At 44.6% G+C, this 24,223-nt stretch overlaps 1 protein-coding gene across 2 annotated transcripts in view; it reads left to right on the forward strand.

Moving 5' to 3' along the window:
- The first annotated feature begins 21,352 nt into the window (after nucleotides 1-21,352).
- SEPTIN9 (septin 9) overlaps nucleotides 21,353-24,223 on the forward strand; it is a 300,995-nt gene continuing 298,124 nt past the window's right edge. For both annotated transcript variants that reach the window (XM_077327632.1, XM_077327634.1), the window contains exon 1: nucleotides 21,353-21,796. In XM_077327632.1, coding sequence (XP_077183747.1) covers nucleotides 21,775-21,796 — 22 coding nt within the window. In that variant the 5' untranslated portion in view covers nucleotides 21,353-21,774. The remainder of the gene's footprint in view (nucleotides 21,797-24,223) is intronic.

The following is a 24,223-nucleotide window of genomic DNA, read 5'->3' on the forward strand; positions in this document are numbered from 1 at the left end:
CACCAGAAGATGTTCCACATCAAAAATTGTTGCAATTATGCCCTATTTGTTGCTGCCTGGAAGCATCTGGTTATCCATTGTGAATCAGATAAGGCTTTGGTGTGACCCAGCAAGGTTTTTATACTCCCTCAACAACCAAGGATGGTTACTCTTCCGTTCAAGTAAAAAGTGGCTTATGATTTGTTTGCAGGACCTTTAACCTTGTAAATATTTTAATTGTTTTTCTAAGCTCATATGCAGTCAGGGCCTGGCATCCCTGAGGGACTGCATAGCTGATTATACACCCCCAAAGGACACTGAGATCATCCAATTCCAACAAACTGGTGATCCCTGGCCCAACAAAAGTACATCTGGTCTCAACCAGCACCAGGACCTTTTCAGTCCTGGACCTGACGTGGTGGAATGAGCTCCCGGAAGAGCTAAGGACCCTGATAGAGCTGTCAACATTCCACAGGGCTTGCAAGACAGAGCTCTTTTGCCAGGCATTTGCTTGAGGCCGATGAATATCAGGACAACCTAGTTTAACATTGATTGGGCTCCCTCTGCATGGCCACCCTCCCCCCAAAAAACTGAAACTAATATACCAATTGGTTGATTGGTTGGCACAATTGATTGACTTAAAACTTTTATGGTTTTAAGATTTTAATAATATGTTATGTTTAAGCTAAATTATTGATAAATTGTATTTTATTCTGTACTAGATCAAAGCCCATCCCTAACAACAAGCTTTGAAGGGTTCCCTGCACCCCGCAGCCACCCCCTCGCTGCCTCCCACAGGGAAGCCACCGCCACCTTCCCCCCTCCCCGCCGAGGGCCCGGCTTCCCTGTGGGCTTCTGAGCAGGCCCGCGGCATCTCCGAGGCAGCAGGCATGCTCGGAGGGCCACAGGGAAGCACTCCCTGCCCGCCCCCATCCCCGCCAAGGCCCCGGTTTCCCAGCGAGCATCCGAGAAGGTCCACAGCGTCTCTGACTTGGCAGGCATGCTTGGAGACCCGCAAGGAAGCACTCTCCACCTGCCCCCTTGGCCACTGAGGCCCTGGCTTCCCAGCGGGCCTCCGAGCAGAACCACCGCGTCTCTGCCCACCCCCCCTCCCTGCTGACCCAGCTTCCCTGTGGGCCTCTGAGCATATTGCTTGTCTATGGTCCTGTTTGATGCAGTTTAAATAGAAAAACAATACCATACCATGGTTTCCCCCGCTCCCTTGTACTTTTGCCCAAGGCACTTAACTGGGAGAAAAACCTGAATCAACAAAAGACTGTGGTTCCCTTCATTGTCTCAAGTTTGCTAGGCTGAAGGTAGGAAATGTCATGACTTGTCTCTGTATGTATTGTGCTTCCATGCTGGCCTCCCCAATATGAGCATGTTTATGCTAATTTACATCAAGTGGAGCTACATGCTGTTGCAGACTCCAGCACTGCCAGATGCCACCAACGGATGGATGCCTCCAGCTGTGCGTGCACGAAAGCCCGTTCCATGCGACAAGAGTGCCTGTGTGCAAATAAGCATTTAGGCATTTAGACATTAAATAATGAGCAGCAGTTAAATGATGAGCTGCAGACAACTGTTTGTTGTCTTCATTCTGTCTGTTTTGTCTGTTTTGGAGGCAAGCAGGGAGGAAATATGCTCAAAGGAGCAAGAAGTCTCTAGTGAACCCATCAGGACATTGAAAGAGAATATCTGAAAAGCATCAGGAAGTACCAGGTGTAGCTATGCTAAATACATATCTCCTCTGAAGCCCTCTGCAGAACACTCTTTACGTGCTTCTGAATTATGCACACTACAGATTTTGCATGGTCCAGCTGTTCTAAGTATCCTCTTCATAATTAAAGGGAAGTCTGAGAGAAAATATCAGCAGGGAATCCGCAAACTTGAAAGTCCTTCATCTACTGCCTTAGTTTCTGGTGTCTTCAAGAAGACATAAAAGGATCGAGTTCTTTCCAATTTAAAATCCTGGTCAGGATATGAAAAATCTGGATTTCATCTTGGCTTCCATGCTAGCAAAGAAATGGGGAATTTTCACAGGGAAATTTGGTTCATGCCCATCCCCAATCCAAAGAGCCAAAGAGGTGTGCAGCAGCTTCCCAGCTAGCCTTCCTGCTGACTGCCACCACTGCACAGATGAAAAACTGCTTGAAAGGCTGCTTTTTAAAATTACATTGAGCAAACTGTCAAGGCACTCAGATGATCTGTTTGATTTGACATAACATGGACACCGAGAACAAGGCATATCTGAGTGCCGATCACATTTTTTGCAACCTTTTCAAGATCCTTGTTTCCTGCTAGAGGGCTTTCAGTATCCAGCTGTCGAATCACAGCCTGAAGCTTCTTTTTAAAATGGGAAATCATTTTAGATTGTCTTCACAATGGAGTAGGTTATGTTTCTTGAATTCCAAGGCAAAACACATTTTAAATAGTACCAAAAATGTAACTATTGAAACAGCTGCCACGTTGGTTGAAATGTCAATGAAATAGTGGCAATGAAATGGGCTCTGCTGCCCATTTGATCGTGAATTAGTACTTAAGAACTCTGCAGAGGGTTGACAGGTTCCTCCACATACACACACTCCAGGGTGGGTAGAGTTGCCAGATCCACATCAGGAAGCTCCTGGAAATTTGTGATGGAGCCTGGGAAGGACAGGGGCCTCAGTGGGGCACAATGCCAGAGAGTCCACCCTCCAAAGCATCCATTTTCTCCATGAGAACTGATCTCTGTAGTCTGGAAATTAGCTGTAACTCAGGGGATCCCTAAGTCCCACTTGGAGGCTAATATCCCTAAGGCAGGATGTAAAACAGATTAGAATTTTATAGTGTAGCCCAGTGGTCCCGCGCATGTGCGATTTTGGCTGCACATGGCGCATGTGCGCATTCGCGGCCCTGATTCCATCTCCCCCCCCCGCAGTAAGAAGCTTCCAGGGCCGCAAGCTTGCGGCCTGGGAAGTTTTTTACTGCAGGGGGGGGCGGGGAGAGGGAACCGCGGCCCGGCGCCATGGCCTTCGTGGCCGGGCACCGGGCTGCAGCCCGCAGGTTGGGGACCACTGGTGTAGCCCATGTGTGCTTCAGTCCAACTTCTTCACCCAAAACTACTGCTTTGCTTGGCCTTTTTCTGCTGACTCAATTCCACTCATAGGTTGGTTTTACCAGATGACACAGGGCAACTCAGTTCTTGGGCCATACTCATCATAAGCCTCAGGGGGCTGCTGATAGGATCACAAAACAGGGAGGTTTTAAATTGCTAGGAATTGGAAAAGTCATGACATTGCAACAAACTCCAAGCTGTAGCTGAAATCCCAGGCCTGATACAGTCAATTTCCTTATTTCATTTGAGCCATTTGAATCCTTTTTGCTTCCGTTTACAATTAACATTCTAGGCCTTGTATACCTCTTTCCTTTCTGCCAGGGAGTGGATGGCATAGCACACCTACTGTTTACTTTGGCAGATTCTCTCTCATCCTTGTGTTCTGCCCAAATCAGTTTGGATCACCTGACAAGGAAGTGAACTGGATGTCAACTTTCCATGTAACCTCCTGCTGTTTAGGTATGGAAGAAGAGGCATTGTGTGCTGGGACAGAGCTGGCAGGAGTCAGAATAAAACAAACAAAGTGCTGGAAAGGTGGATGTGGGTGATTTACAATCTAACATTCTGCTTTCCATCTTCACATCCATCAGCAAAACTATTTCCTAAATATGGTGACGGTTGCTAGGCAGCCAGTGGTTTTGCGCCTTTGACTGACTGCTCCTTCGCCCCTTCTTATTCTCCCATTAATCTGCCCTTCATGTTTCTGCTCCTGCCTTCCCTTAGGTGGTAACATAGCATTTGGCTCCTCCCACTTGAAAGTTCTGTTAAGTCCCAACCTAAGGTCTTCCTTCCTGAATGAAAATTCATTACTATGAAGGGAAGGCCTGCATAGAGTGAGTTGCAGCAATTCAGTCTAGAGGTGACTGTTGCATGGATCACTGTGGCAAGGTGTTCTGTGGTCAGATAGGGCACTAGTAGCTTCCCTTGAAGAAGAAGAAGAGTTGGTTCTTATATGCTGCTTTTCCTTACCTGAAGGAGGCTCAAAGCGGCTTATAGTCGCCTTCCCATTCCTCTCCCCACAGCAGACACCCTGTGGGGTGGGTGAGGCTGAGAGAGCCCTGATATCCCTGCTCGGTCAGAACAGTTTCATCAGTGCCGTGGCGAGCCCAAGGTCACCCAGCTGGTTGCATGTGGGGGAGCGCAGATTCGAACCTGGCATGCCAGATTAGAAGTCCACACTCCTAACAACTACACCAAACTGGCTCTCTCTTGGTAGTGATAGAAGAAAGCCAACTGAGCTACTCTCAAGATCTGAGCTTCCATTGTCAAGGAAAAATAGAGGATCATGCCCAGATTCCTGACTGATTTCGCTGTTGTAAATTGAGTAGATGGAATGATGCGATCAGTGATGGTGAACCCTTTCTGAATGCTTCAGAGATGTCACAGAAGCATTCTCAACACTAACATAAAACAAGGGGAAAGAAAAGGACATAAACTTTGTTGCCTATGAAGAAGCCAAAGCAATTTAAATGACCTTGCTTTAATAATACAGTGAGTATTATAATAATACGTGCAAGTTTTTAAAAATTTGAGCCCTGGTCAAGGGGTGGGGCAAAAGCATATTAGGGCAGAAGTAGAGGCGAATCTGGAGGACAATGGGAAGACTTAGGGCAGAATCTTCAGAATCTTCTGTGTGTCTCACCAATGAAGCCATGGTAGGAAGCCATAGGAGAGAAGACATGCAGCCCCACTGGTATAGATTGCTCTGCCACAGCAGTTTGTATGTCAACATACATTACACTTTAAAGAGAGCCCTAGATTCCAGAGTAGAAATTCATGAGAGCTCCCTAGGGGTTACACGGCCTTTCCCAGAAGTTCAGATGGTTGCTGATATCACTACATGTCACTGGAGCCCACGTCACCTGTTGATCTATAGGCGTACTCTCTTTCTCCACAATGGACATGGTAAAAGATAATTGATTTGGCTGGCTCCCACATCTTACTTCCACACACACTTCTCTGAAGGGGCATGTCACCACTTCTGGGGTTCCTCAATGCCTGAAAAATATTTCAGGGTTTCTCAATGGTCAAAAGGTTGGAAAAGATTGGTCTAGAATCTAGACTCTCTAGATTGATGCTATATGGCACCTTATAATTTTTTTCATACTCTTAAGTATGGTGGAAGCCATCTCCAAAAGAAAAACAGCATGCTACTCATTGCTAGAAACTGTTCACTTAAGTATTTTCTCCCCCTCCTGTTTTCAAGGAAAATCTGGTTCATTTGTAGGAATAATTTGTAAATATCATGAATAAAGAGCAGATACCAATTCTAGTTTCTTTCCTACGCAAAAGTAAATTTTCAAAGTTTGTTAATCCTGTATATGTCTTCTAGAATTTATGAAATGCTGAATGTGAAAATATTTAAAATACTAAACTATAATATTCCTCTCTATTAGGTTTACATATGTATTGAACTGAATTCCAGGCATTATATCCTAGTACAATTAACATTTAAGAAACTTAACCAAGATTTAGAAACTTTGAACTTATCTGGAACAACTTCTCTGTATAATATAGAAAGCTAAGGGCTAGGTGGATGGAGATTGGGCGGGACCAGTCTGAACTTTGGACCAATAGGGAGGCGACACAGCCCCCCCCCCAGCCCAGCTAGGGGCAATCTGGCAAGCTCCCAGCCAGTTTGCCCCTGGCTGCTGACAGGGACACAGTAAATGGGCTGGGAGGAGGGGTGGCCTCCTTTCCCCCTTAGGCTGGGAAGCCCTCATGCCACCTTGCAGAGGTGACATGAGAGGTTCCCAGCCCAACTCCCGGCCCAACAGATGCTGTTGCAGAGGTTCTTTTGCCTCCTGTTTCATCTGCACAACAATCCTGTGCAGTAGTCCTCAAATCTGCAGAGAGTCGCATAGAAGAAATGCACATGACTTGGTTGTTTCTTCCCTCCAGCAGTGAGGCCAGCCAGAGCAGTATTTTAAGTGAGAAGGGGCTTTTCTGTCAGCCAACTATTAGGCAGAAGGGGAAAGTTCCTCCCCTCAAAGAAAAGCACAAGTATCCCCACAGACTCCTCTGCATTGCTCTTGGAAATACCTCCCTCCCCTCAGTTAGGGGCTGTTAAAGGCTCCTTCACAGCAGGCCTAAAGGGGGGGGAGGAGCACACTCACCAGCCACCTGCCAGCTCAATCAGTGGTCTGAGGCAAAATGAGGAAAGTTGTGGGACATGACAGTCCTGTACAGTAGGACTCAAGTGTTTCAACGCAACAACTACCTGCGTGGGAGGCCTTACATGTTTCTTCTCCACAAAAACCGTGTCCAAACTCCAAAGCAGCCCTTTCTGCCTGGGGAGCTGATCTTTATACTCTGTAGATGACCTGCAATTCCAGGAGCTCTCCAGGCCCCACCTGGAGGTTGGTTGCCCCTGGTCTGGAAATATTCCTGGAGATTGGGACTTCAAAATCATACAATGCCTCAGAGTCTGGCCTTCAAAGTAGCCATTTTTGCCTACAGAGCTGATCATTATAATGTAGAGATGAGCAGCAATCTAGAGACAATGGTAGAGGCTCACAGACAGGTTGGGGTGAAGTGCTGTAGGTATGTCTCTCCTGGTATATGGGCTTTGGCCAGCCCTTACCAGCAACTGTTTGTATTTTGGGGCCTGGCCGTGCATGCGCACATGTGCCATGCATGGCCAAATTTGCGCATGCGTAATTTCGGCCGCGCGTGGCACATGTGCGGACGCGCTGCGCGGGTGGGGCAGTTGTCCCACCGGTCCCCAGCCGGAAAAAGGTTGGGGACCACTGGCCTAATTCACACAAGAAGGGAAATGACGTTGAATGCAGAACTGAGAGGAATTGGTTGCCATGTAATCTCCCCCTAAGAAGAGTCTCCAGTCTGATTTTTTTCACATATCTGAGGACATGGCTCTGGAAAGCTTATCTGTAACCACTATGCCACAATTCTCAAAGCTCAGTCCCCTCCCACACTCAACAAACATTCCAAACCACAGGTTCTTGAAGCCCATCTCTCCAAAATGCAAAACCAAAAAGGAAACAGAAAACCAACCTTAACAAAGTCAGGAACTCAAAAGTTGAGCTATAAAACAATACAAAAATTATAACAAATATTTATTAAAGTGCACCGATATAATGTTAAAGGCAAAGTAAAAACTATAGAGATCTAATTGCACATGAACAGACCAAATGCATTTCGGCCCTTATCGATCTTCCTCAGTGGTAAATATTATTATATAATGTACTCCTATCTAAAACCTATGCTGAAGTTTAGCTTGGGTGGTCAAGGGAAATCTGTTTGGTGTAGCCCCAACAAATACTTCTATAGTGTTTCTTTTTGGAGCCCACCTTCTAAGACATATAATGTCTAGGACCACCCCTCTCAGCTATTGTCTTCTTCTGCATAGAGAGTGCGCTACATGTTTGTCAGAAAAAGCTCTGCCAGGCGGCTGGAGGGCTCCCCGGCCCAAGGGGGAAGGAAAGGCCTGGGATTCCCATACCCTCCAGGCCCCTCCTCCACCGTCAGAGGCTTGCTGTTGCCCGGCAAAGCCCCTGACTGAGGCAAGGGATGCATTTCCAAGAGAAATGCAGTGGAGTCTGTGGGCATGTGCATGCATTACTTTTTTTGTGGTGGTGGGGGGAGTTTTCCCCTTCTGCCTAATGGTTGGCTGACAGGGATGCTGCAGAAAAGTCCCTTCTCACTTATAATTCTGCTGTGGCCTGCCTTACTGCTTGAGGGAAGACATAGCAAAGCCATGTGTATCTCTTCTTGTCGACTCTCTGAACATTTGAGGCCAACCACACAGGGTTGTTGTGCAGATGAAACTAGATGCTATTACAGGAGTTTTTTTGCCTCCTGCTTCATCTGCACAACGATCCTGTGCAGTAGGCCTCAAGTGTTTAATCTCAACAACAACCTGTGTGGGAGGCCTTAAATGTTTCTTCTCTACCATAACCCTGTCCAAAGTAGCCCTTTCTGCCTGGGGAGCTGATCTTTATACTCTGCAGATGAGCTGTGATTCCAGGAGCTCTCCAGGCCTCACCTGGAGGTTGGCTACCCCTGGGTTGAAAATATTCCTGAAGGTTTGGAGGTAGGACTTCAAAATCGTACAATGCCTCAGAGTCCAGCCTTCAAAGGAGCCATTTTTGCCTGCAGGTGGGAAGGAGTGGTGCAGGTGTGTCCCTACTGGGCTGTGGGCTATGGCCAGCTCTTACCAGCAACTGTTTGTATTCTGGGGTGCAAACAGACAGACCAGCATCAGTCCTGGATGTCTGGAAAGTGCAGGAAGATCTAAATAAACATTTTACAGCCTGAAACTGTAAATAGTGAACAAGTAAATGGCTGGAGACACATGGGAACTGAATGACTTTTTCCAACCTGGCAAATAAAAAAAACAGTATAAAAAATCTTACTAAGGTCAAGACTGCTGTGCATAGAGAGGCTTCCTCTTAGAGTTGCCAGCTTCCACGTGAGGCTCTCTACCCCATCTCCTTCATGGGGAGTCTGCTATGGGGAGAGAAAGGGAAGACGATTGGAAAATGCTTTGAGACACCTGAGGCCTGCTGGGTTACTACGGCCCATTCCCAATTCTCTCAGATCTCTCACAGCCCCACATCCCTCACAGGTTGTCTATTGTGGGGAGACAAAGGGAAAAGGTGTTTGTAAACCGCTTTGAGACTCCTTTGGGTACACAACAGGGTACAAAAATCCCATTCTTCTTCTAAGGAGCAACCATGAAAGAAGCATGTGGGCACATAACATTTTATCAACAGTGAAAAAATGGAGACAGAAGGAACAGGGTGGACACCTGTGTACTGTGACTACACCATGTGTATTAGGGCAGGGGGACATTTCGGTGTCTGTGGCCTAATTCACACAAGAAGGGAAATGACTCAGAACTGGGAGGAATTGGTTGCCATGTAATCTCCCCCTAAGAAGAGTCTCCATTCTGATTTTCCCTTCACATATCTGAGGACATGGCTCTGGAAAGCTCATCTGTAACCACTATGCCACAATTCCCAAAGGTCAGTCCTCTCCCACACTCAATGAACATTCCAAACCACAGATTCTTGACACCCATATCTCCACACCCATGCCCTCATTTGCCACCACAACCTCCCACACAACACACACATTCAGCCCCATGCCCTTACAGACTGGACAACTCCTCCTCCTCCCACTGCCAAGCTCCAGCACCCGTTGTATTCTTGGATACAATGGGCTTTGACCCTAGTACATAAAAGAACAGGCAAATCACTGGGATGAATTATCTCCTTACTTTATTCCATATTTTGAGGATATCTTCAATTAAAGGGTTTCAGTAAATTAAACAATCTTTATGATTTTGTCTAGTACTTGAGTTATGCCATGGTAAATGTATGAAGGTAACAGTCACATTATTTTTCCATGAGCAAAAATATGACTTTTTCCTCTTTGTGTAACATCAATGCAAGGTTTTATGTTAATTCTTTGGTAATATTTCAGTATATGGACATTGTGCACCTCTTGATTTTTTCTAATGTGGACAAAGAAATCCTTAGTTTTTGACTTGCTCAGAGAGAACTTAGTTCTCCCCCCCCCCCCCGCCATTGATCTGCCTAGATAAATTAATTGGAACATTTTCAAAAAAGATAAAGATTCTGAGTAAAATCATGATTTTTATAGCTCTATTTTTTTTAACCAAAATGTTTTGTCATGAAGCCCATTTAATCAGATCCCTTCTGAACTGGGCCCAAACTCTTTACAATCCTGTATAAATCTGCAGCATTTAGAGAACAGCCAAATTCCTAAATAATGGATGGGAGAGTCAGATCAAGTTAAATCCAGACTCTTTTCTTTTGTTGACACAATAACCTGATAATTTGCCATATGTATCTGAACAAGGCATCACTGCTAAAATCATCTCTTTCTTTCTGAATGGAAATTGCTGACTCTTCCAAACATTTTTTTCCCTTTTTAACAGCAGTTAATGTTATCTTGGCAGTTCTGAGATTAACTTTTGGGACTGTATTTTTGGGCAAGTAGATTGTGGATTGTCTGTCTGTCTGTCTGTCTGTCTGTCTGTCTGTCTGTCTGTCTATCTATCTATCTATCTATCTATCTATCTATCTATCTATCATCTGAGATGTCTGCCCATTATATATGCCTCTTCCATTATTGTATATCTCATGAGTAGAGATCCTCTTCAGAAGGACCTGTGGCTGCACACTTTGATGGCAGGTCTGCTGGGGAAGAGGGAAACTAGAAATCTCATTGGGCTACTTGAAAACATGCATGCAGGAAACATTGCCGGCTGCAAAGTGCTGTACAACCCCATGAACAAGCTCAAACTACATGCAAACTGCTGAACAATTGCTGAAAAATTGGCTCACATTCAGTTTGGTGAGTGGCAGCTTCTAACTTGGAGAGCAGGGTTTAACCTGGAGAGCACTCCCCCACATGAAGCCAGCTGGGCGTCCTTGGGCTCACCACAGTACTGATAAAGCTGTTCTGACTGAGCAGTCCTGTCAGAGCTCTCTCAGCCTCACCTACCTTATAGGGTGTCTGTTGTGGAGAAAGGAAGAGAAGGCAATTGTAAGCCACTATGAGACTCCTCGGGCAGTGGTATAAAAATCAATTCTTCTTCTTCTTCTTTTGTTCACCAGTGGGGAATTTGAGTATCCCTAGCAGGAATCAAATGTTCTGAGATGACTTATCTGTAGCTAGGGTTGCCAGTTCCCATTTGGGTCCTGGGGATCCCCCAGTTTAGAGCCATTCCATACCCCTTGCCCCCCATTTTAGGGCTCTCAGAAACCAGGGGAAGTTACAAGGTATGGGGAGGGCAGGCATGGGAAGGGAAGAAGCAAGAAGTAAATCTGACATGCTGAAAACACCTGCTAATGATGCTGGGAAGTTGGTGGTGTTGGAGAGCTTGAAAGTGTTTTTTGGGCAAAACTCTATGGCAGGAAACTAATTCTACCACAATATGGGAAAAGGCAATTTTTCAAGCTAACTCTACCACAGAGTTTTTACCCAAAAGTCAGAGTGTTGTCATCGACATGCCAACACCACTTCTGGGTGATATCAGGATGCTGTATTAATTTTTTCATTTCTCTTCAGTCCTGGAATGCACACCTCCATCTGCCCCATTGGCAGCTACAAGAGACCAGATAACCCTACATGTGGCTCCTGATCGCTTTGTGATCATACCCAAGGAGTAAAGAGTTACTGAAGAATCCTGTAGTGGGCACTGTGATCATTAGAAGATAAAGAGCTGCCCCTTTCTACTTGATTCTTAAATTCTGATTATAAGTGTATAAATGACCAGTTTCTTCCATTTGAGAATAAGCTGTCAACCCAAGTGCATTTGCTAAGGCACAAATGACTGGAAATGTATTAGAGATAAATCAAAGAATTATTCCCATAATACAGTAATTATATAAATTCCTTGCTTCAGCTATGGTTTCCAAGACAGGAAAAAGATGCAATGCTCAGGATGGTTTTGTCATGTCCTAATACACGGATGGCAACTAGGGTCTTATTGGCAATGTGATCTAATACTATAAAGGGTGGGCACTGTGTTTAAACACAGAACTTTCCCTGGTCTTTTGTGTGTGTTGCTTACTTGTGTCAGATTGTTCCAACTCTAAATGATATATATGATGAAATAGCACCATGTTTAAATACTGCGAAAGCTTTCCATGTCAAGTTGCAACCTGTTGCTGGGAGAACTCTTAATGCCAAGTCTTTCTGGAAGTTCTTTCTGAATTGCTAAGTCAACAGTTCAGTACTGAACTGAAAAGAAGGCAAGCCATACTTAAAATACACATACAGGACAATGCATAGGATTTTGGTTGGAGTACGTACAGAAGAATAGAGCTTCTGTGCCCAATAAATAAACAGAAACGAGACTTTTAATGGATGCATTTTTTCTGCACCGCATGTTAAGTTGCATCTGTGAAAGTTCCCTCTTCTCCAACACCATTAAAGGTGTAGGAAGTTATAATTTGGCCTGGCATTGGCGCAGAGGCTCTAAACTGGTAATCTGCAATCTGCACATAAACAAGTTGCCTCCTTATTTTTTTTTCTTTTTTTTTTTACAGCTGCAAGACAGGCAGAAATTGAACAGTTGCAGTTTTCCCTGGGTGGTTCCACAATAGTCAAATGTAGGGCAATTACCATAACTTGGCATGCCATTACAATGGCAGTTCCAGACAATGTCATCATCAGTCTGTTCTTCCATTATGTACCCATCGCATTTATTCTAGGAACTACTTGGTTTTAATTTTGTTTGTTTGTTTTGCTTTTGTACATCATGGAAGCACTGTCTCTGTGGTATGTAGATGGCCTTTGCATTCGTATTTTCATCATGTTCTCAGGATGAGGTGTGCTTTGGTGCATCAGAAAACAATCCCATTTGTCAACCTCTGAACTGTTTGCTGCAGTCACCTTTTAAAAAAATTAATATTGTCTCTATTACCCCATTACACAATTCTGAAATGCAGCCATTTTTATGATTTGGCAATCTTCTTGTGAAATGTGTTGCTTTAGAGACATCAAGCAAGGTGTGCCCTCATGGGACAAGGAGGATTCTGATGTTCTTGACATTTGGGGGAGGAGAAATTCAGCAGACAAGAAGACAATACATTTTTTTCTATTCTAACTCCCCTCTAGTCTCATATAATATCTGATAATGCCGCTAGCTGAATCCAAAACAGACAGCAATAACAACAAATATATACTCAAAGGTTGGACAAAGAATCCATGATCATTTTCTGAGGAGAAAAAACAGATAGAGAAGACAGTGTTATAGATATGTTGTCTTGGTGTTATGGTGCCAATTGAGTCGAATAGAAGAAATGATGAAGGCATACTTCTACCAATGTTGGCAAAGTAAAAAAGAACTGAATTTGTGATTAGAACAGAATGTGCACACACACACACACACACACACATGTTTGTGTGTGTGAACAAAAATATATCTGAGAAACAGACACTATTCCAATGGGGTAATATCCACTGACATGTTGATCCTTCATTTGAATTCTGGTTGCAAATTATGATGGAATACAAATAATTTGACCACCAAGTACAGCACCTGCATCACTGCATATTATCTACCATTGAAAAAACATTCTTTTTGTTGAGTATCTTTCCATCACAGGACCAATGCTCTAGTGGAGTGAGGAGAATTGCTTTGACTGTGTGTTTTCTTGCAGTCTATTTTTGTGCAAGCTTTCATGTGTGGGAAGCTAACACCTTGCCCGCCTGCAGTCTATCAGGCTTTCTTATCTTGGCTTTAGATCCTCCTATACTAATGAACTGTAGATTCCCTACTAATCTTACATAAGAGGAGAAAAGGCTATACAAGACTCTTCTATTGGAAATCTGTGGAATTTGTATCACATCAAACATTAACTTGCCCTTCCATGCCAAATTGCTGAGCCTCTTGACAATTCTGTGATTCAGACAGCCAAAGCAAAAATATCTTTGTCATGTTGTCTTTCATTAGATGAAAATTCTTTCCTGACTTTTTTAGATTCCTTCATTTTTGTTTGGCCTGAAGCAGGAAGAGTATGCCAGTGGTTTGGATTAGCAGTAATAAGAACTAATCCTCAGCAATTAGAATTCCTCTTATAGTTTTGGGAGGAACAAATTTTCAGGACGTTATTTGTGGAGAAAAGCCTAATTGCTCTCCCATTTAGCAGTCATGCGGTGGCATTCAAAATATACCTTACACTGCCATATGGTAGCACCTTATAAATTCTATAACATAAAGCACTTATAAGGGGAGAGGGGTAAGCAGAACCCACGTAATAAGAAGCCCTGCATAAGCTTGCCAACACTTGATTTCAACACATACGCCTAATCTTCAATAGGTGATTGATGGACAAAATGAATTTTGCCAGATGCTTCAGCTATTACAACGCAATGATGAGAGTATCTGCTCCACCAAAATGAAAGGTTCAGTTCCACACCATTGAAAGACACGGTGAATAGTTCTGCTGTAGAGGGAATGTTGGCTGGTGGAGTTTTTCGTACCTCTCTGTGTGACACATTGTCTTCCGAAATTCCCCTTTGTAATCTCCTATTAACAGTATAGGAGATCTCAAGGCAATCCTTGGGGGTTCCCAGACATGGGCATGCAATAAGATACCTATATGTTCTTCCGCATAAGCATGTGACTGTTCTGTCAGCCACAACTAGCCCTCCCGCTGATCTCCCAAGGATCAGGAAAGAATGAGGAATGAAGAACAGGTAAAAGAATATCCCAGAGTCTGGACTCCTCTTGATGGTCCTTTCAAATATATGTAAATTCTCCTGACCATGTTTGCCAAGGATTGGTGCCAGCCATGCCTGCCCCTGTCTTGTCCTTCTCTGCAGTTTGTCTTTGCACTTCTCTGCCATGATTGGCTTGCTCATCCGCTCCTTGTATTTCTACAGCATGTTATAGGGGCCAGCAAGGATTAGCACTGTTGCTGTGATGACAAGATAACTGTCATCTCAAAAGACTTGTTGCAATGCCAATCTCAGATCCTGGTTCCAAGGGGATCTTTCAGTCCTTGAATATACAGATAGGACTAAGCTTCATACTTCGAGATGAAGAAAGGAGGAAGACACTTAACTAGATGGCCATGTTTTTGTCTTGCCAAGAATGCAAAGAAGAAAAATAGGCAGTTTTCAAGACAAGATGAACTCTAAGCAGCCAAACATAGAATTAGTTCTATAATTCTTGATCTGGCAGTTCTAAACTAACTAACACAGCAGCAGATCATTTATGACTGGCAGTAACAACATTCAGTTGTGAATCTTTAATAAACTAGTCAAAGAGTGTGCCCAACCTGAAAGTCCAAGAAAGCCAACCTGCCCATGTGATATAGAATACTGGATGGTGGTTGGAGAGAGAGATGATATAAGGAGAGGACAAAGAGACAGGGGAGGAAGGAAGGGAGGGAGGATAGCTGGCCAGCTTGGAGAGAGAGGGAAGTCAGGGAAATTGAAACTGAGGAGCTGTCAGAAGGGCCCTCATGGGTCATCTCGTCCAACCCCCTGCACTATGCAGGACACTCACATCCCTATCGCTCATCTACTGTAACCTGCCACTCCTTTCCCTTCACAGAATCAGCCTCTATGTCAGGTGGCTATCTAGCCTCTGTTTAAAAATTTCCAAAGATGGAGAACACACCACCTCCCGAGGAAGCCTGTTCCACTGAGAAACCGCTCTGTCAGGAACTTCTTCCGGACGTTTAGATGGATGTTTTTTTTAGCTATCAGTGGTAGAGGAAATTGAAACTCGGTGTACTTAAACCAGTATAACTGAAATTTAAAACACTGAAGCTGCCATGCAGGAACTGCTAATGGATCAGGAGATGAGGTTATTATGCCTAACTGAGTACTTGATTAGTTTACCGGGAAGGTCCGTATTCCATGGAATGTTAAATTATTGTCCTTCAGACACAGATTTATCATGGCATGGAATTTATCATGGCATGGAAGTAGGGTTGCCAGGTCTGTTAGACCAATGGGTGAGAGATGGGAGTGTACTTCCCCGGAGCAGCGAGAAGAGCCATAAAGAAATGTGACATCCTTATTTCACTCAGAAGTGATGCAGGTACGTTGGGGACAACACTGTGTTTTTTTCTGGCAAAACTCTATGGTAGAATTAGCTTCTTACCATAGAGTTTTGCCCAAAAAACAGAGCAACAATCCCCCCCACCCACCCCCACCAACAGGCCTACATCACGTCTGGGTAATATAGGCATTTATTTCCAACTTCTTGCCTGTTGAGATGGGTAACTTCCCTTGGTTCCTAATAGACCTAAAACAGAGCAAGAGGCTCCAAACCAGAGTGTCCCCTGCCAACGGGACTGGCAATCCTATCTGGCAGTGAGGGGCCTTGGAGGGCCACACAATGGAGTAATGAGCACGTTTGATACATCATGGCTGTTTCATCTTGCCCATGTATTGCCAACAGCCTGATCAAGGTTCTCTGATCTTATGAAGAATCTTCTCTCTACGTCTTGGCCACATATGATGCTGATTATAGAAGAAGGGCTTTAGGATATGAATATTTCTGCCAACATAACCCCTTACATTAATTAGCAGTGGGGCAGGAAACCTTTAATCCTTTTAGTGGCTCAGGAACCTTCTCCGGGCTGTCAGCAACTGCTTCTTCCCCCCATAATCCACTGCTATTTCATAATCCCATGAGTGCAGCCTTTTCATCAAGCTGTACAATTCGCAACTAGAATGCAGTGTACTACCTATATATGATAACTATTTATATAGGACTAGAAATATAGCCCGCTGTATGAGGGATACAGCGGGCGCTAGGAACTCACAGTTTGGCATGTCCCGCAGCGACGGCTCTCCGCAGCGGCTCCCTGTGTCGTCGGCTCTCAGCGGCGGCAGCAGCGGCGGAGGCAGGGAGGGCCTGGCAGCCGCACTCCACGCGACTGCCGGGGCTCCGTCTGGCGGCGTCCTCTCACCGCGTCAGGCCGTTGGGCAGGGAGCCCCCGGCAGCTGCGTGGAGCGCGGCTGCCGGGGGCTCCCTCGGGTAATGGCCTGATGCGGTGAGAGGCGCGAAGCCGGGAGCAACTGCAAGCCGCGCTGCGCGCGGCTTGCAGTTGCTATGGCTGGGAATCAGCGCACCTGCCGATTGGTCCCTCCGATTGTCTGTCCAGAGAAAGGGTTCAATCCGGACCCTTCCTCATCACGGACACATCCCGCCCCAGAAGGCCTTAACGAATTATTTAGTCCACGGCGCCGCGGGCAGTGTTTAGATAACTGGCTGGGTTATATAAATAAATGTTGCCAAGTCAGAAACTATGACAATCCAAGCAAGGCGCTTTCAAGGCAAGTGAGAAGAAGAGGCGGTTTGTTGTCAAGATAGGAATTTTTTCAAGCCTCTTGGTTTTGCTACCTGCAAAAAGAATGGGGCATTTTGTAAACACAGGGCAAATATTAAGTTCCTTGTTTGTCACAATACATAAGAACAAAGGAACAAAACCCTACTGGATCAGACCAGTGTTCTATCTAGTCCAGCATCCTGTCTCTCACAGAGGCCAACCAGTTCCTCTGGATGCCCAACAACATGGTATAGAGGCTAAGGCCTTCCCTTAATGTTGTCTCCTGGCTCTGGAATTCAGAGGCTCATTGCTTCAGTCACCATTAGTAATCATTGATAGACTTATCCTCCATGAATCTAGCTCATTCACTTTTATAGCTGTTTATTCCTGTGGATATCACAATATCCTCCAGAACCAAATTCCACATTTTAATCACTCTCATTTGTCCTTCTTGAACCTACTGGCCATCAGTTTCATTGGGCATTTCTGCACATTGAAAAAAAATAGCATTATGCTAGCACAATGGCGTAATGCTAAACATTATCGCGCCTCCGGCTATTCCTCACCTTCTGGCTCTCTTGTTTTTGTCTGCCACCTTGTTGCGCTTCTTGCACTCTGCATGCCTGCTTGAAATGGCAGAAGAGAGCCGTGTACTTTACATGTGACTCTCTTCTGCCTGTCAATCAAGCTAGGCAGCCAATCACCTTTCACAAAGTTTTAAAGGGCCCATGATGCCAGCTAATTTTTTTTAAAGTAAAAAATCTCCATTGAAATGCCTGTGCATCTAATCACAGATGCATAGTGATTTTTATAATAACACCTCTTATGGAATCATGAGCCTTGAATCTTTTAAAAATTAATCTCATTCCTGATTTTGATTTTTGTTGGGGGGGGGGGTAAAGAGGCATGCTTTATGTTTTAATTAGGGTTTTTTTTTTGCTTTCCCTGCTGATTGAATGCCTATTCATTGCTCCAGGAAATTTTCTTAAAAAAAAACACCCCCGGGAGAAAGGAGAAGGAGGTGGGTGCAAGGGCAGGAATTGGAGGTGGAGATAGCTCTACTTCAGCTCCACACATTTCCTTTGCGTGTGGCTTGCTGGTTGCTCTCCCGTAGCTCACACTTTTTAGGCTGGGGAATCCACTTAATGCAATTCCCCAGCTAGTGCTTTAAAATGGAGGATGTAGCTCTTGGTTTGATGCTTGGATGCTGGGTGTTGGTGACATCATGCAAATATGGTGTCTGCATAAGGTTGGGAATGGCCCATTTTGTTGCTGTTGTCAGCCGTTCAGTTGTGTCTGACTCTTGGTGATCCCATAGCACAGCAGTCGCCCCGATCCCACACTGCCTCCCACATAGTGTTCTGGCTGGTGTTCATCCCGATCATGTCCAACCACTGTGCCATTTGTCAGCCTGGTTTCTTTTTTCCACTGACTAATCTGAGCATAATTTCTTTCTCTGTTGTGTTGGTATGGCCAAAGTAAGTGAGCCGGAGTTTCATGATTTTGCTTACCAATGATATATATGCACTGTAGTATTCCTTTGTTTGTGACTTTTGCTGTCCATGGAACCCACAGAAGCCTTCTCAAATACTAGAGTTCAAATGAATAGGTTCTTCTCTTGTTTGATATCAGTTTCATTAGATACCCTCAATTCCAGTGTTTTAGAAGAGGGAGAAAAATTATCTTTGTCAACTATCTCCACCCCATGCATAATTTTACAAACCTCTATTATGTCCCCCTTAGTCATCTTTTCTAAATTGAAAAGTCCCAGACTCTACAGCCTCTTCTCATTGGGAAGGCACTACAACCCCCTAATCATCTCGGTTGTCCTCCATTCTTCTTCCAGCTTTGCTAAACATCTGTGCTTGTTTTTGGTGAATTGTAAACTCAGCAGAACTGCTCTTCTGTGTATATGAGGGTCTACCTGACTGAATGATACATGTGAAACGAGCCAAGTCTGGGATCCTCAAATCATACATACCTTTGGGGAATCAAATGCCAAATGCCTCAGTGCTAATGGAGGCTTATGACTACTGCAATAGGGGCAGAGAAGCTTCAGGATTCTCTCCCAGACTATTTCCCCCCAAAATTGTTCCCAGTTGGAAATGGCCATGGGGGGGTGTTTGCCCCTTTCCCCAGCTCTATGTTGCCATAGTCACATGACCTTGGGATCCATGGGAACAGAAAAATTCAGTCACATGTACAGTTGGAGCACTCACATGGCAAAATGTCCAATGCTCACAAAGACTTCTGAGCATAGTGAGATGGGAGAAGGCATTTCAACTTTCTCTCCTGCATTATTTTCCTGAGTGGAAATGGCATGGAAGGTCGTTTGCCCCTTTCTCACACTTCACATGTCCTTAGTCTCATGATCCCAGGACACAGCGAGACAGAGAAAGGGGCAACCTGCCTCCCCCATGGCCATGTTTACTTTGGAAAATGACATAGGATAGAAGACATAAGCCATTTCCCCCTTCCTGTCATGCTCATGAGCCTCCACCAGCAACAGACACACCAGCAGGCGAGGTCCCCTGATAGTACATGTGACTATGAGCTGGGACTATGACCTTGCATCACATATTTTATTTAGCTAAATCCAGAAAGGGACTCGTATTGTCAGTTGCCTTTCCAGCTGTGGGACCCACCTTTAAGCCCTCAAGTTGGAATTTAGTGAGCTGCAACCACCTGATATGGAATTATGTGACATTGCAGTCATATTGCAGGAAAGGGAGGAGCCAACATATCACCAATGGGAACTGAGAACTTTACACAGCAAGAGCTCTTGGAGCACCAATGGAAAACGTGGCTAGGCTGGATTAGGTTGGGAAAGAGAACTTTTACAGGATGTGTGCGAACCTGCTGTAGTAAAAATAAATCCTTTCCACCACTGAGCTACATCTTGCCTTGCTGTTCATAAGTTCCAGTGAATGTACATTTGATTTTTGATTTTTTTAAAAATGCATTGTCTCATGTTACATTCAACAAATGTAATGACGAACACATGATTTAACCTCTCCTTTTATCTACATACTGGTCCCCAGTTTCATTTGAAAAGCAAATGTGCATAGTCTCTTCCCAAAAGGTACATGCAGATATATACAAATGCATGCATGATTCACTGGTTCTCACTGTTAGATGTGAACAAGGTTCAAATGTGTGTGCAAACTGAGGCCAGAGACATGGCACTCTTGCACTCTTTGCATATGTAAAAAAGAAGCTAGAAACACTATATGGTAGCCAAACAGGGGCTCATGGCCTTGAATATGGGGCTCTGCTGTGTGGTGGAGAGTTTGAAGATCACTACTATACCTATAGTCCTGATGTTGTAGCTCCAGTACTGGGCTGGATTTCTCCTTCCTTTCTGGCAAGTAGGTATATAGCAGATACTTCTCTAAACTGTCCTCCTTCAAAATTTTTGAAAGGATGGTTATTATGAATAATGAGGTTAGGTACATCCTTTTTCACTGGCAAAACTTAAAACAACTCCTATCTCCGTTTTCAGAAAGGGTGTGTAGCGAAATTCTCAGAATTCTTCCTCAAGGGAGTACAAATAGGTGCCCTGGAGAAGCTGTACCAATGTCTCTCTGACATGGGGCTCACACACTATAAAATAACTGCAATCACGGTGGGGTGCCGCATGGTGGGCTCCTCATTAGAAGCAAGCATCGCATGGTAGTTGTGCGGCTGACAGTGCATTTGCAAGAATCCAAGCAGATGCAGCAGCCTAGTAATGAGCAGAAATCTGCCCAGAGACTGTGGAAACAGTGCATATGTGCCCCGCAGCTTGCAAAAACTGTTAATTTTTTTAAAAGATGGAAATAAAACAGCACTGTTTTTTTTTAAAAAATCTAGCCTCACTATATAATTTTGGCTACCAGACAACAAGCGTAAAATTGTCAGCCAGCTAATACTCTGGTCCATGCAGCAAGAATTCCCTTTGCCTTCAGCACTGCCTTGTTTTTAAAGAAGTGTTTCTCTTCCCTCCCTTACTTTTTATTTCTGTTTTCCCTATCAGCCTTGATTTATCTCACTCCTAACTACTTAAGGGCATTTTGCAAAGGAACTGTCCCAGTAGTGCGGTGTTGTTTCTGTTAACAGGGCTGGGGGTGGCAAGACACACAGGCCATTCCAAAACCCAAGCCTCCTTTCAATGAAATATTAGGGTTAGCAGGATTAAATGCAGCTTGCCAATAGCCTGGTTTCTTTCCAAGCAATGAACGGCTGCATATATACATGTAGCATCTTGAGGCTACAGGATTTGAGCAAATGCCTTTACATAACTTTATCGCCTTGAGCAAGCCTTTCCTTTCTGTGTGCCTTTGGAAGGCGGAAGAGGAGCGTTGTTTACCCTGCACAGCCTGACAGGCCATGATGTACTTTGAACTAGAGACTACTTGTCTCTAGATCAACTTTGACCTACCCAGAAGAGAAAGGAGTAAAGGGGGGGGGGAGTGGCTGTGTGGGAACCCACTGGGAAGGAAGTCAAATGACCTCCACCAGCGTACGTAGGTTAAACCTGAAGGGGATCCCTGAGGCCTGGAGTGAGTGAGTAGGAACATGTGCCAGGGCTAATTTGTTCACTGAGGAGAAAAGGTTAAAGTAATGCTGCAGCTGAGTTCTTCTTCTAGCCGCCTCCCCCAGCTTTCGACTAGCTGGAACAGCCCACAGCTGTACATCAGATTAGAAAAGGTGTGTTCTAATTAATGGGAGTACTGTGGACTCCCTTCTCAGCCACGATTGTGTCTGTGTATTTGTACCGGGTAGGAGGAGTACACTTTCCCTGCTGAGCCCTGCCTGCTGGAACAAAAGGATTATTAAAGTAGTCACAGATCACCCAGGGGATTACTTGCAGGAGTCGCTGGAGGAAACTTTACTCTTTTCCTATGTAACAGCGAGGACCAGGACAGCATGAGGAAGACATCATACTCAGGTGAGTAAAGAAAGGGCTTCCCCAGGGATCTGGACTTCATCAGCTGGGCTGTGTGTACAGGAAGAAAAAGCATGTGTTAATTTTGTTTGATCCTCTCTTGGTGTGAGTTTAAGTATTCTGGAAAGCTCAGAGTTGTTTGATATAGTTATGTAGGAAGAGCGTTACCAACACAGATGAGGGAAATGTGGGCAAAAGTTCTCAGTGTTCATAGCTGGAAATTTCCAGGTGTCAGTTTGTATTTAAAGAATGTGTGTTGGGTTGAGAGAAGAACTGGTTTTGGTGATCTTCAGAGTGGAAGCTTATGAAGAATGAATATGTGGGTGAAAGAAAGAGGGGGAAACTTCTGGCAAAAGTGAAATACAGCTGAAGGCAGAAGTCCCACCTACTGAACTCTGGAAGTCCTACTGGGACTTCCTCTGGTTCCAAAGGCTATTTAATATGTTAAAGTAGAGACACACGCATAGAGGTCTGTCTACGTCTACTTCATAATGAAATGTGAGTTGCTAAAATGTGTTTTCACCACATCTACACCATGTACTGTAAACTTTGGGCCAATCCTGCAAGGAGAGGTACTAAACCATCAGCAGATATGGCTTGCTTCTTTTTAAACTTAACTTTGCTGCCCTGAGGGCTGAGAACTTAGATCTGTAGTATGCTTTTCTATGACATCTGCATTCCTGAGGAGGAGGTTGAAGTGTAACTTAATGGAGTGTATGTTGCATACATGCTAAAGAGGCAACTGTTGTAAACTGGAAACAGTGTTTATCCAGAAACACAGAAATGTACAATGATATTTAACATGAAGCAGAGATCTTGATTTTACTATGGAACTATCCAGCTGTAACCTAGAGATGATTTCACACTTCAGTTGAAATATATAGTAGTAATAATTTGAAAAGTTGTTCATCTTTAAACAGGATCTAGATGGTATGCATGAAACAACCATATGCCAGCTCTGTCCCTCAGATGTCACACCACCATAACTATACACAACTGAACTACTCTGATGAGTGTGTCAAACTGCAATGGAGGAGACCTGGGTTCAAATTCCTGCTGACCCATGAAGTTCACTCAGTGACCTTGGGCTGGTCTCAGTCTACCTTCCAGAAAAGATCGTTGGGAGGTCACTGAAGAATTGCATACAGTTAATGCCCTGAGCTGCTTGGAGGAGAGTGGTATGCAAAATGTAAAAGACAAAGACAGAAAATATGAAGTTCAGTGTAGCCTTGTTGGATCAAATACAGACTAGATTTGTAGACTCGTGTGTTCATAATTTGTTTTTAAGCTCCCACTGTCTCCAGCATGATGAAGATAATTCCCATAATGTTCCTCTCAAAATCATTTCAGTTTATAAGAGACAGGCGTGGGAATCATAAAGGGAGTGAATGGTATCTCTAGTTTCCTATGCTGGCTCTTTCTCTGTTCCCCCTTCACCCAGGCCCAGTTTGAGGATTTGCAGGGCCCATAACATCAGAGCCAGCGGGGCCCTAGCTGAGCACAACTGGCGCTGCTCTTTGTGTGGCACCAGTAACAGTGGGGCAGCCTTCCCAGGGGTACTTGGAACTCTGGAAGCAACTGCTACCTTCACTGTGCTGGAAATATCCACTAGCATCATCCTGAACTCTAAACCTCCTTAGCATAAAAAACGGAAACAACCTAATTTTTAAAATGTGAATATACTCGGGGATTGTCATCCTCTTTGAGGACTGTGTTTCCAGTTCCAGAGCATTAATGTCTCTCCCAAGGATCCTTTTACATGTGCCCCCTACTCACTGCAGTTGAGAGGGTGTCTTCCTTCCTCCTGCCTCCTGCAGTTGAGAGGGCGCCCTCCTGCCTCCAGGCTGCCCCTGTGGCCTTCAGCTTTGCCTTCTAGTGGCTATTCCAGATTTGGAGGGGGGAAGTTTCAGGCACTCTTTTCAGGGGTTTTCTTGCAGGCTTTGGCTAGTTTCTCTGGGATTGGCTTGCCTTGTCACTTGGCAGGCTGCAGAGGAGGCCATCAAATGTAGCACATGTTGCCGCCAGAGCATCCCCGCACCTTTTCTCCTGTTGTGCTTTGTGCCTGTGTGTGGGAATGTAGTGAAATGGAAAGCAAAGAGTTAACGGATAGCAAAGAGATTAGGAGTGGAGGGAAACTCCACCCCCTGAATTTGTTCTTTTTCCCTAGCTGTCAGTTCCTATGTTAGTTGGCACTGAGTTGCAAAAATGTATTCTGCAGCTTCTATGAACCCGTAGATTTATTCCCCCCCCCCATTACAAAAGTGAACCTCTGGTTTTCCTCTGGGATCTAAGCTGAAACCAGGCTGAAGCAAAAGGGGAGCACCTAAAGAGGGAGGGGAGAGGAGGACTTCTTGCAAAAGGAAGGCTGCAAAGCCCCATCTTCTTCAACATTGCAAGGAACAAATCCCTTCAAAGTGGTTAATGGGAAGG

Source organism: Paroedura picta, chromosome 3, assembly GCF_049243985.1.
Source record: "Paroedura picta isolate Pp20150507F chromosome 3, Ppicta_v3.0, whole genome shotgun sequence".
In the NCBI taxonomy this organism is placed as follows: domain Eukaryota; kingdom Metazoa; phylum Chordata; class Lepidosauria; order Squamata; family Gekkonidae; genus Paroedura; species Paroedura picta.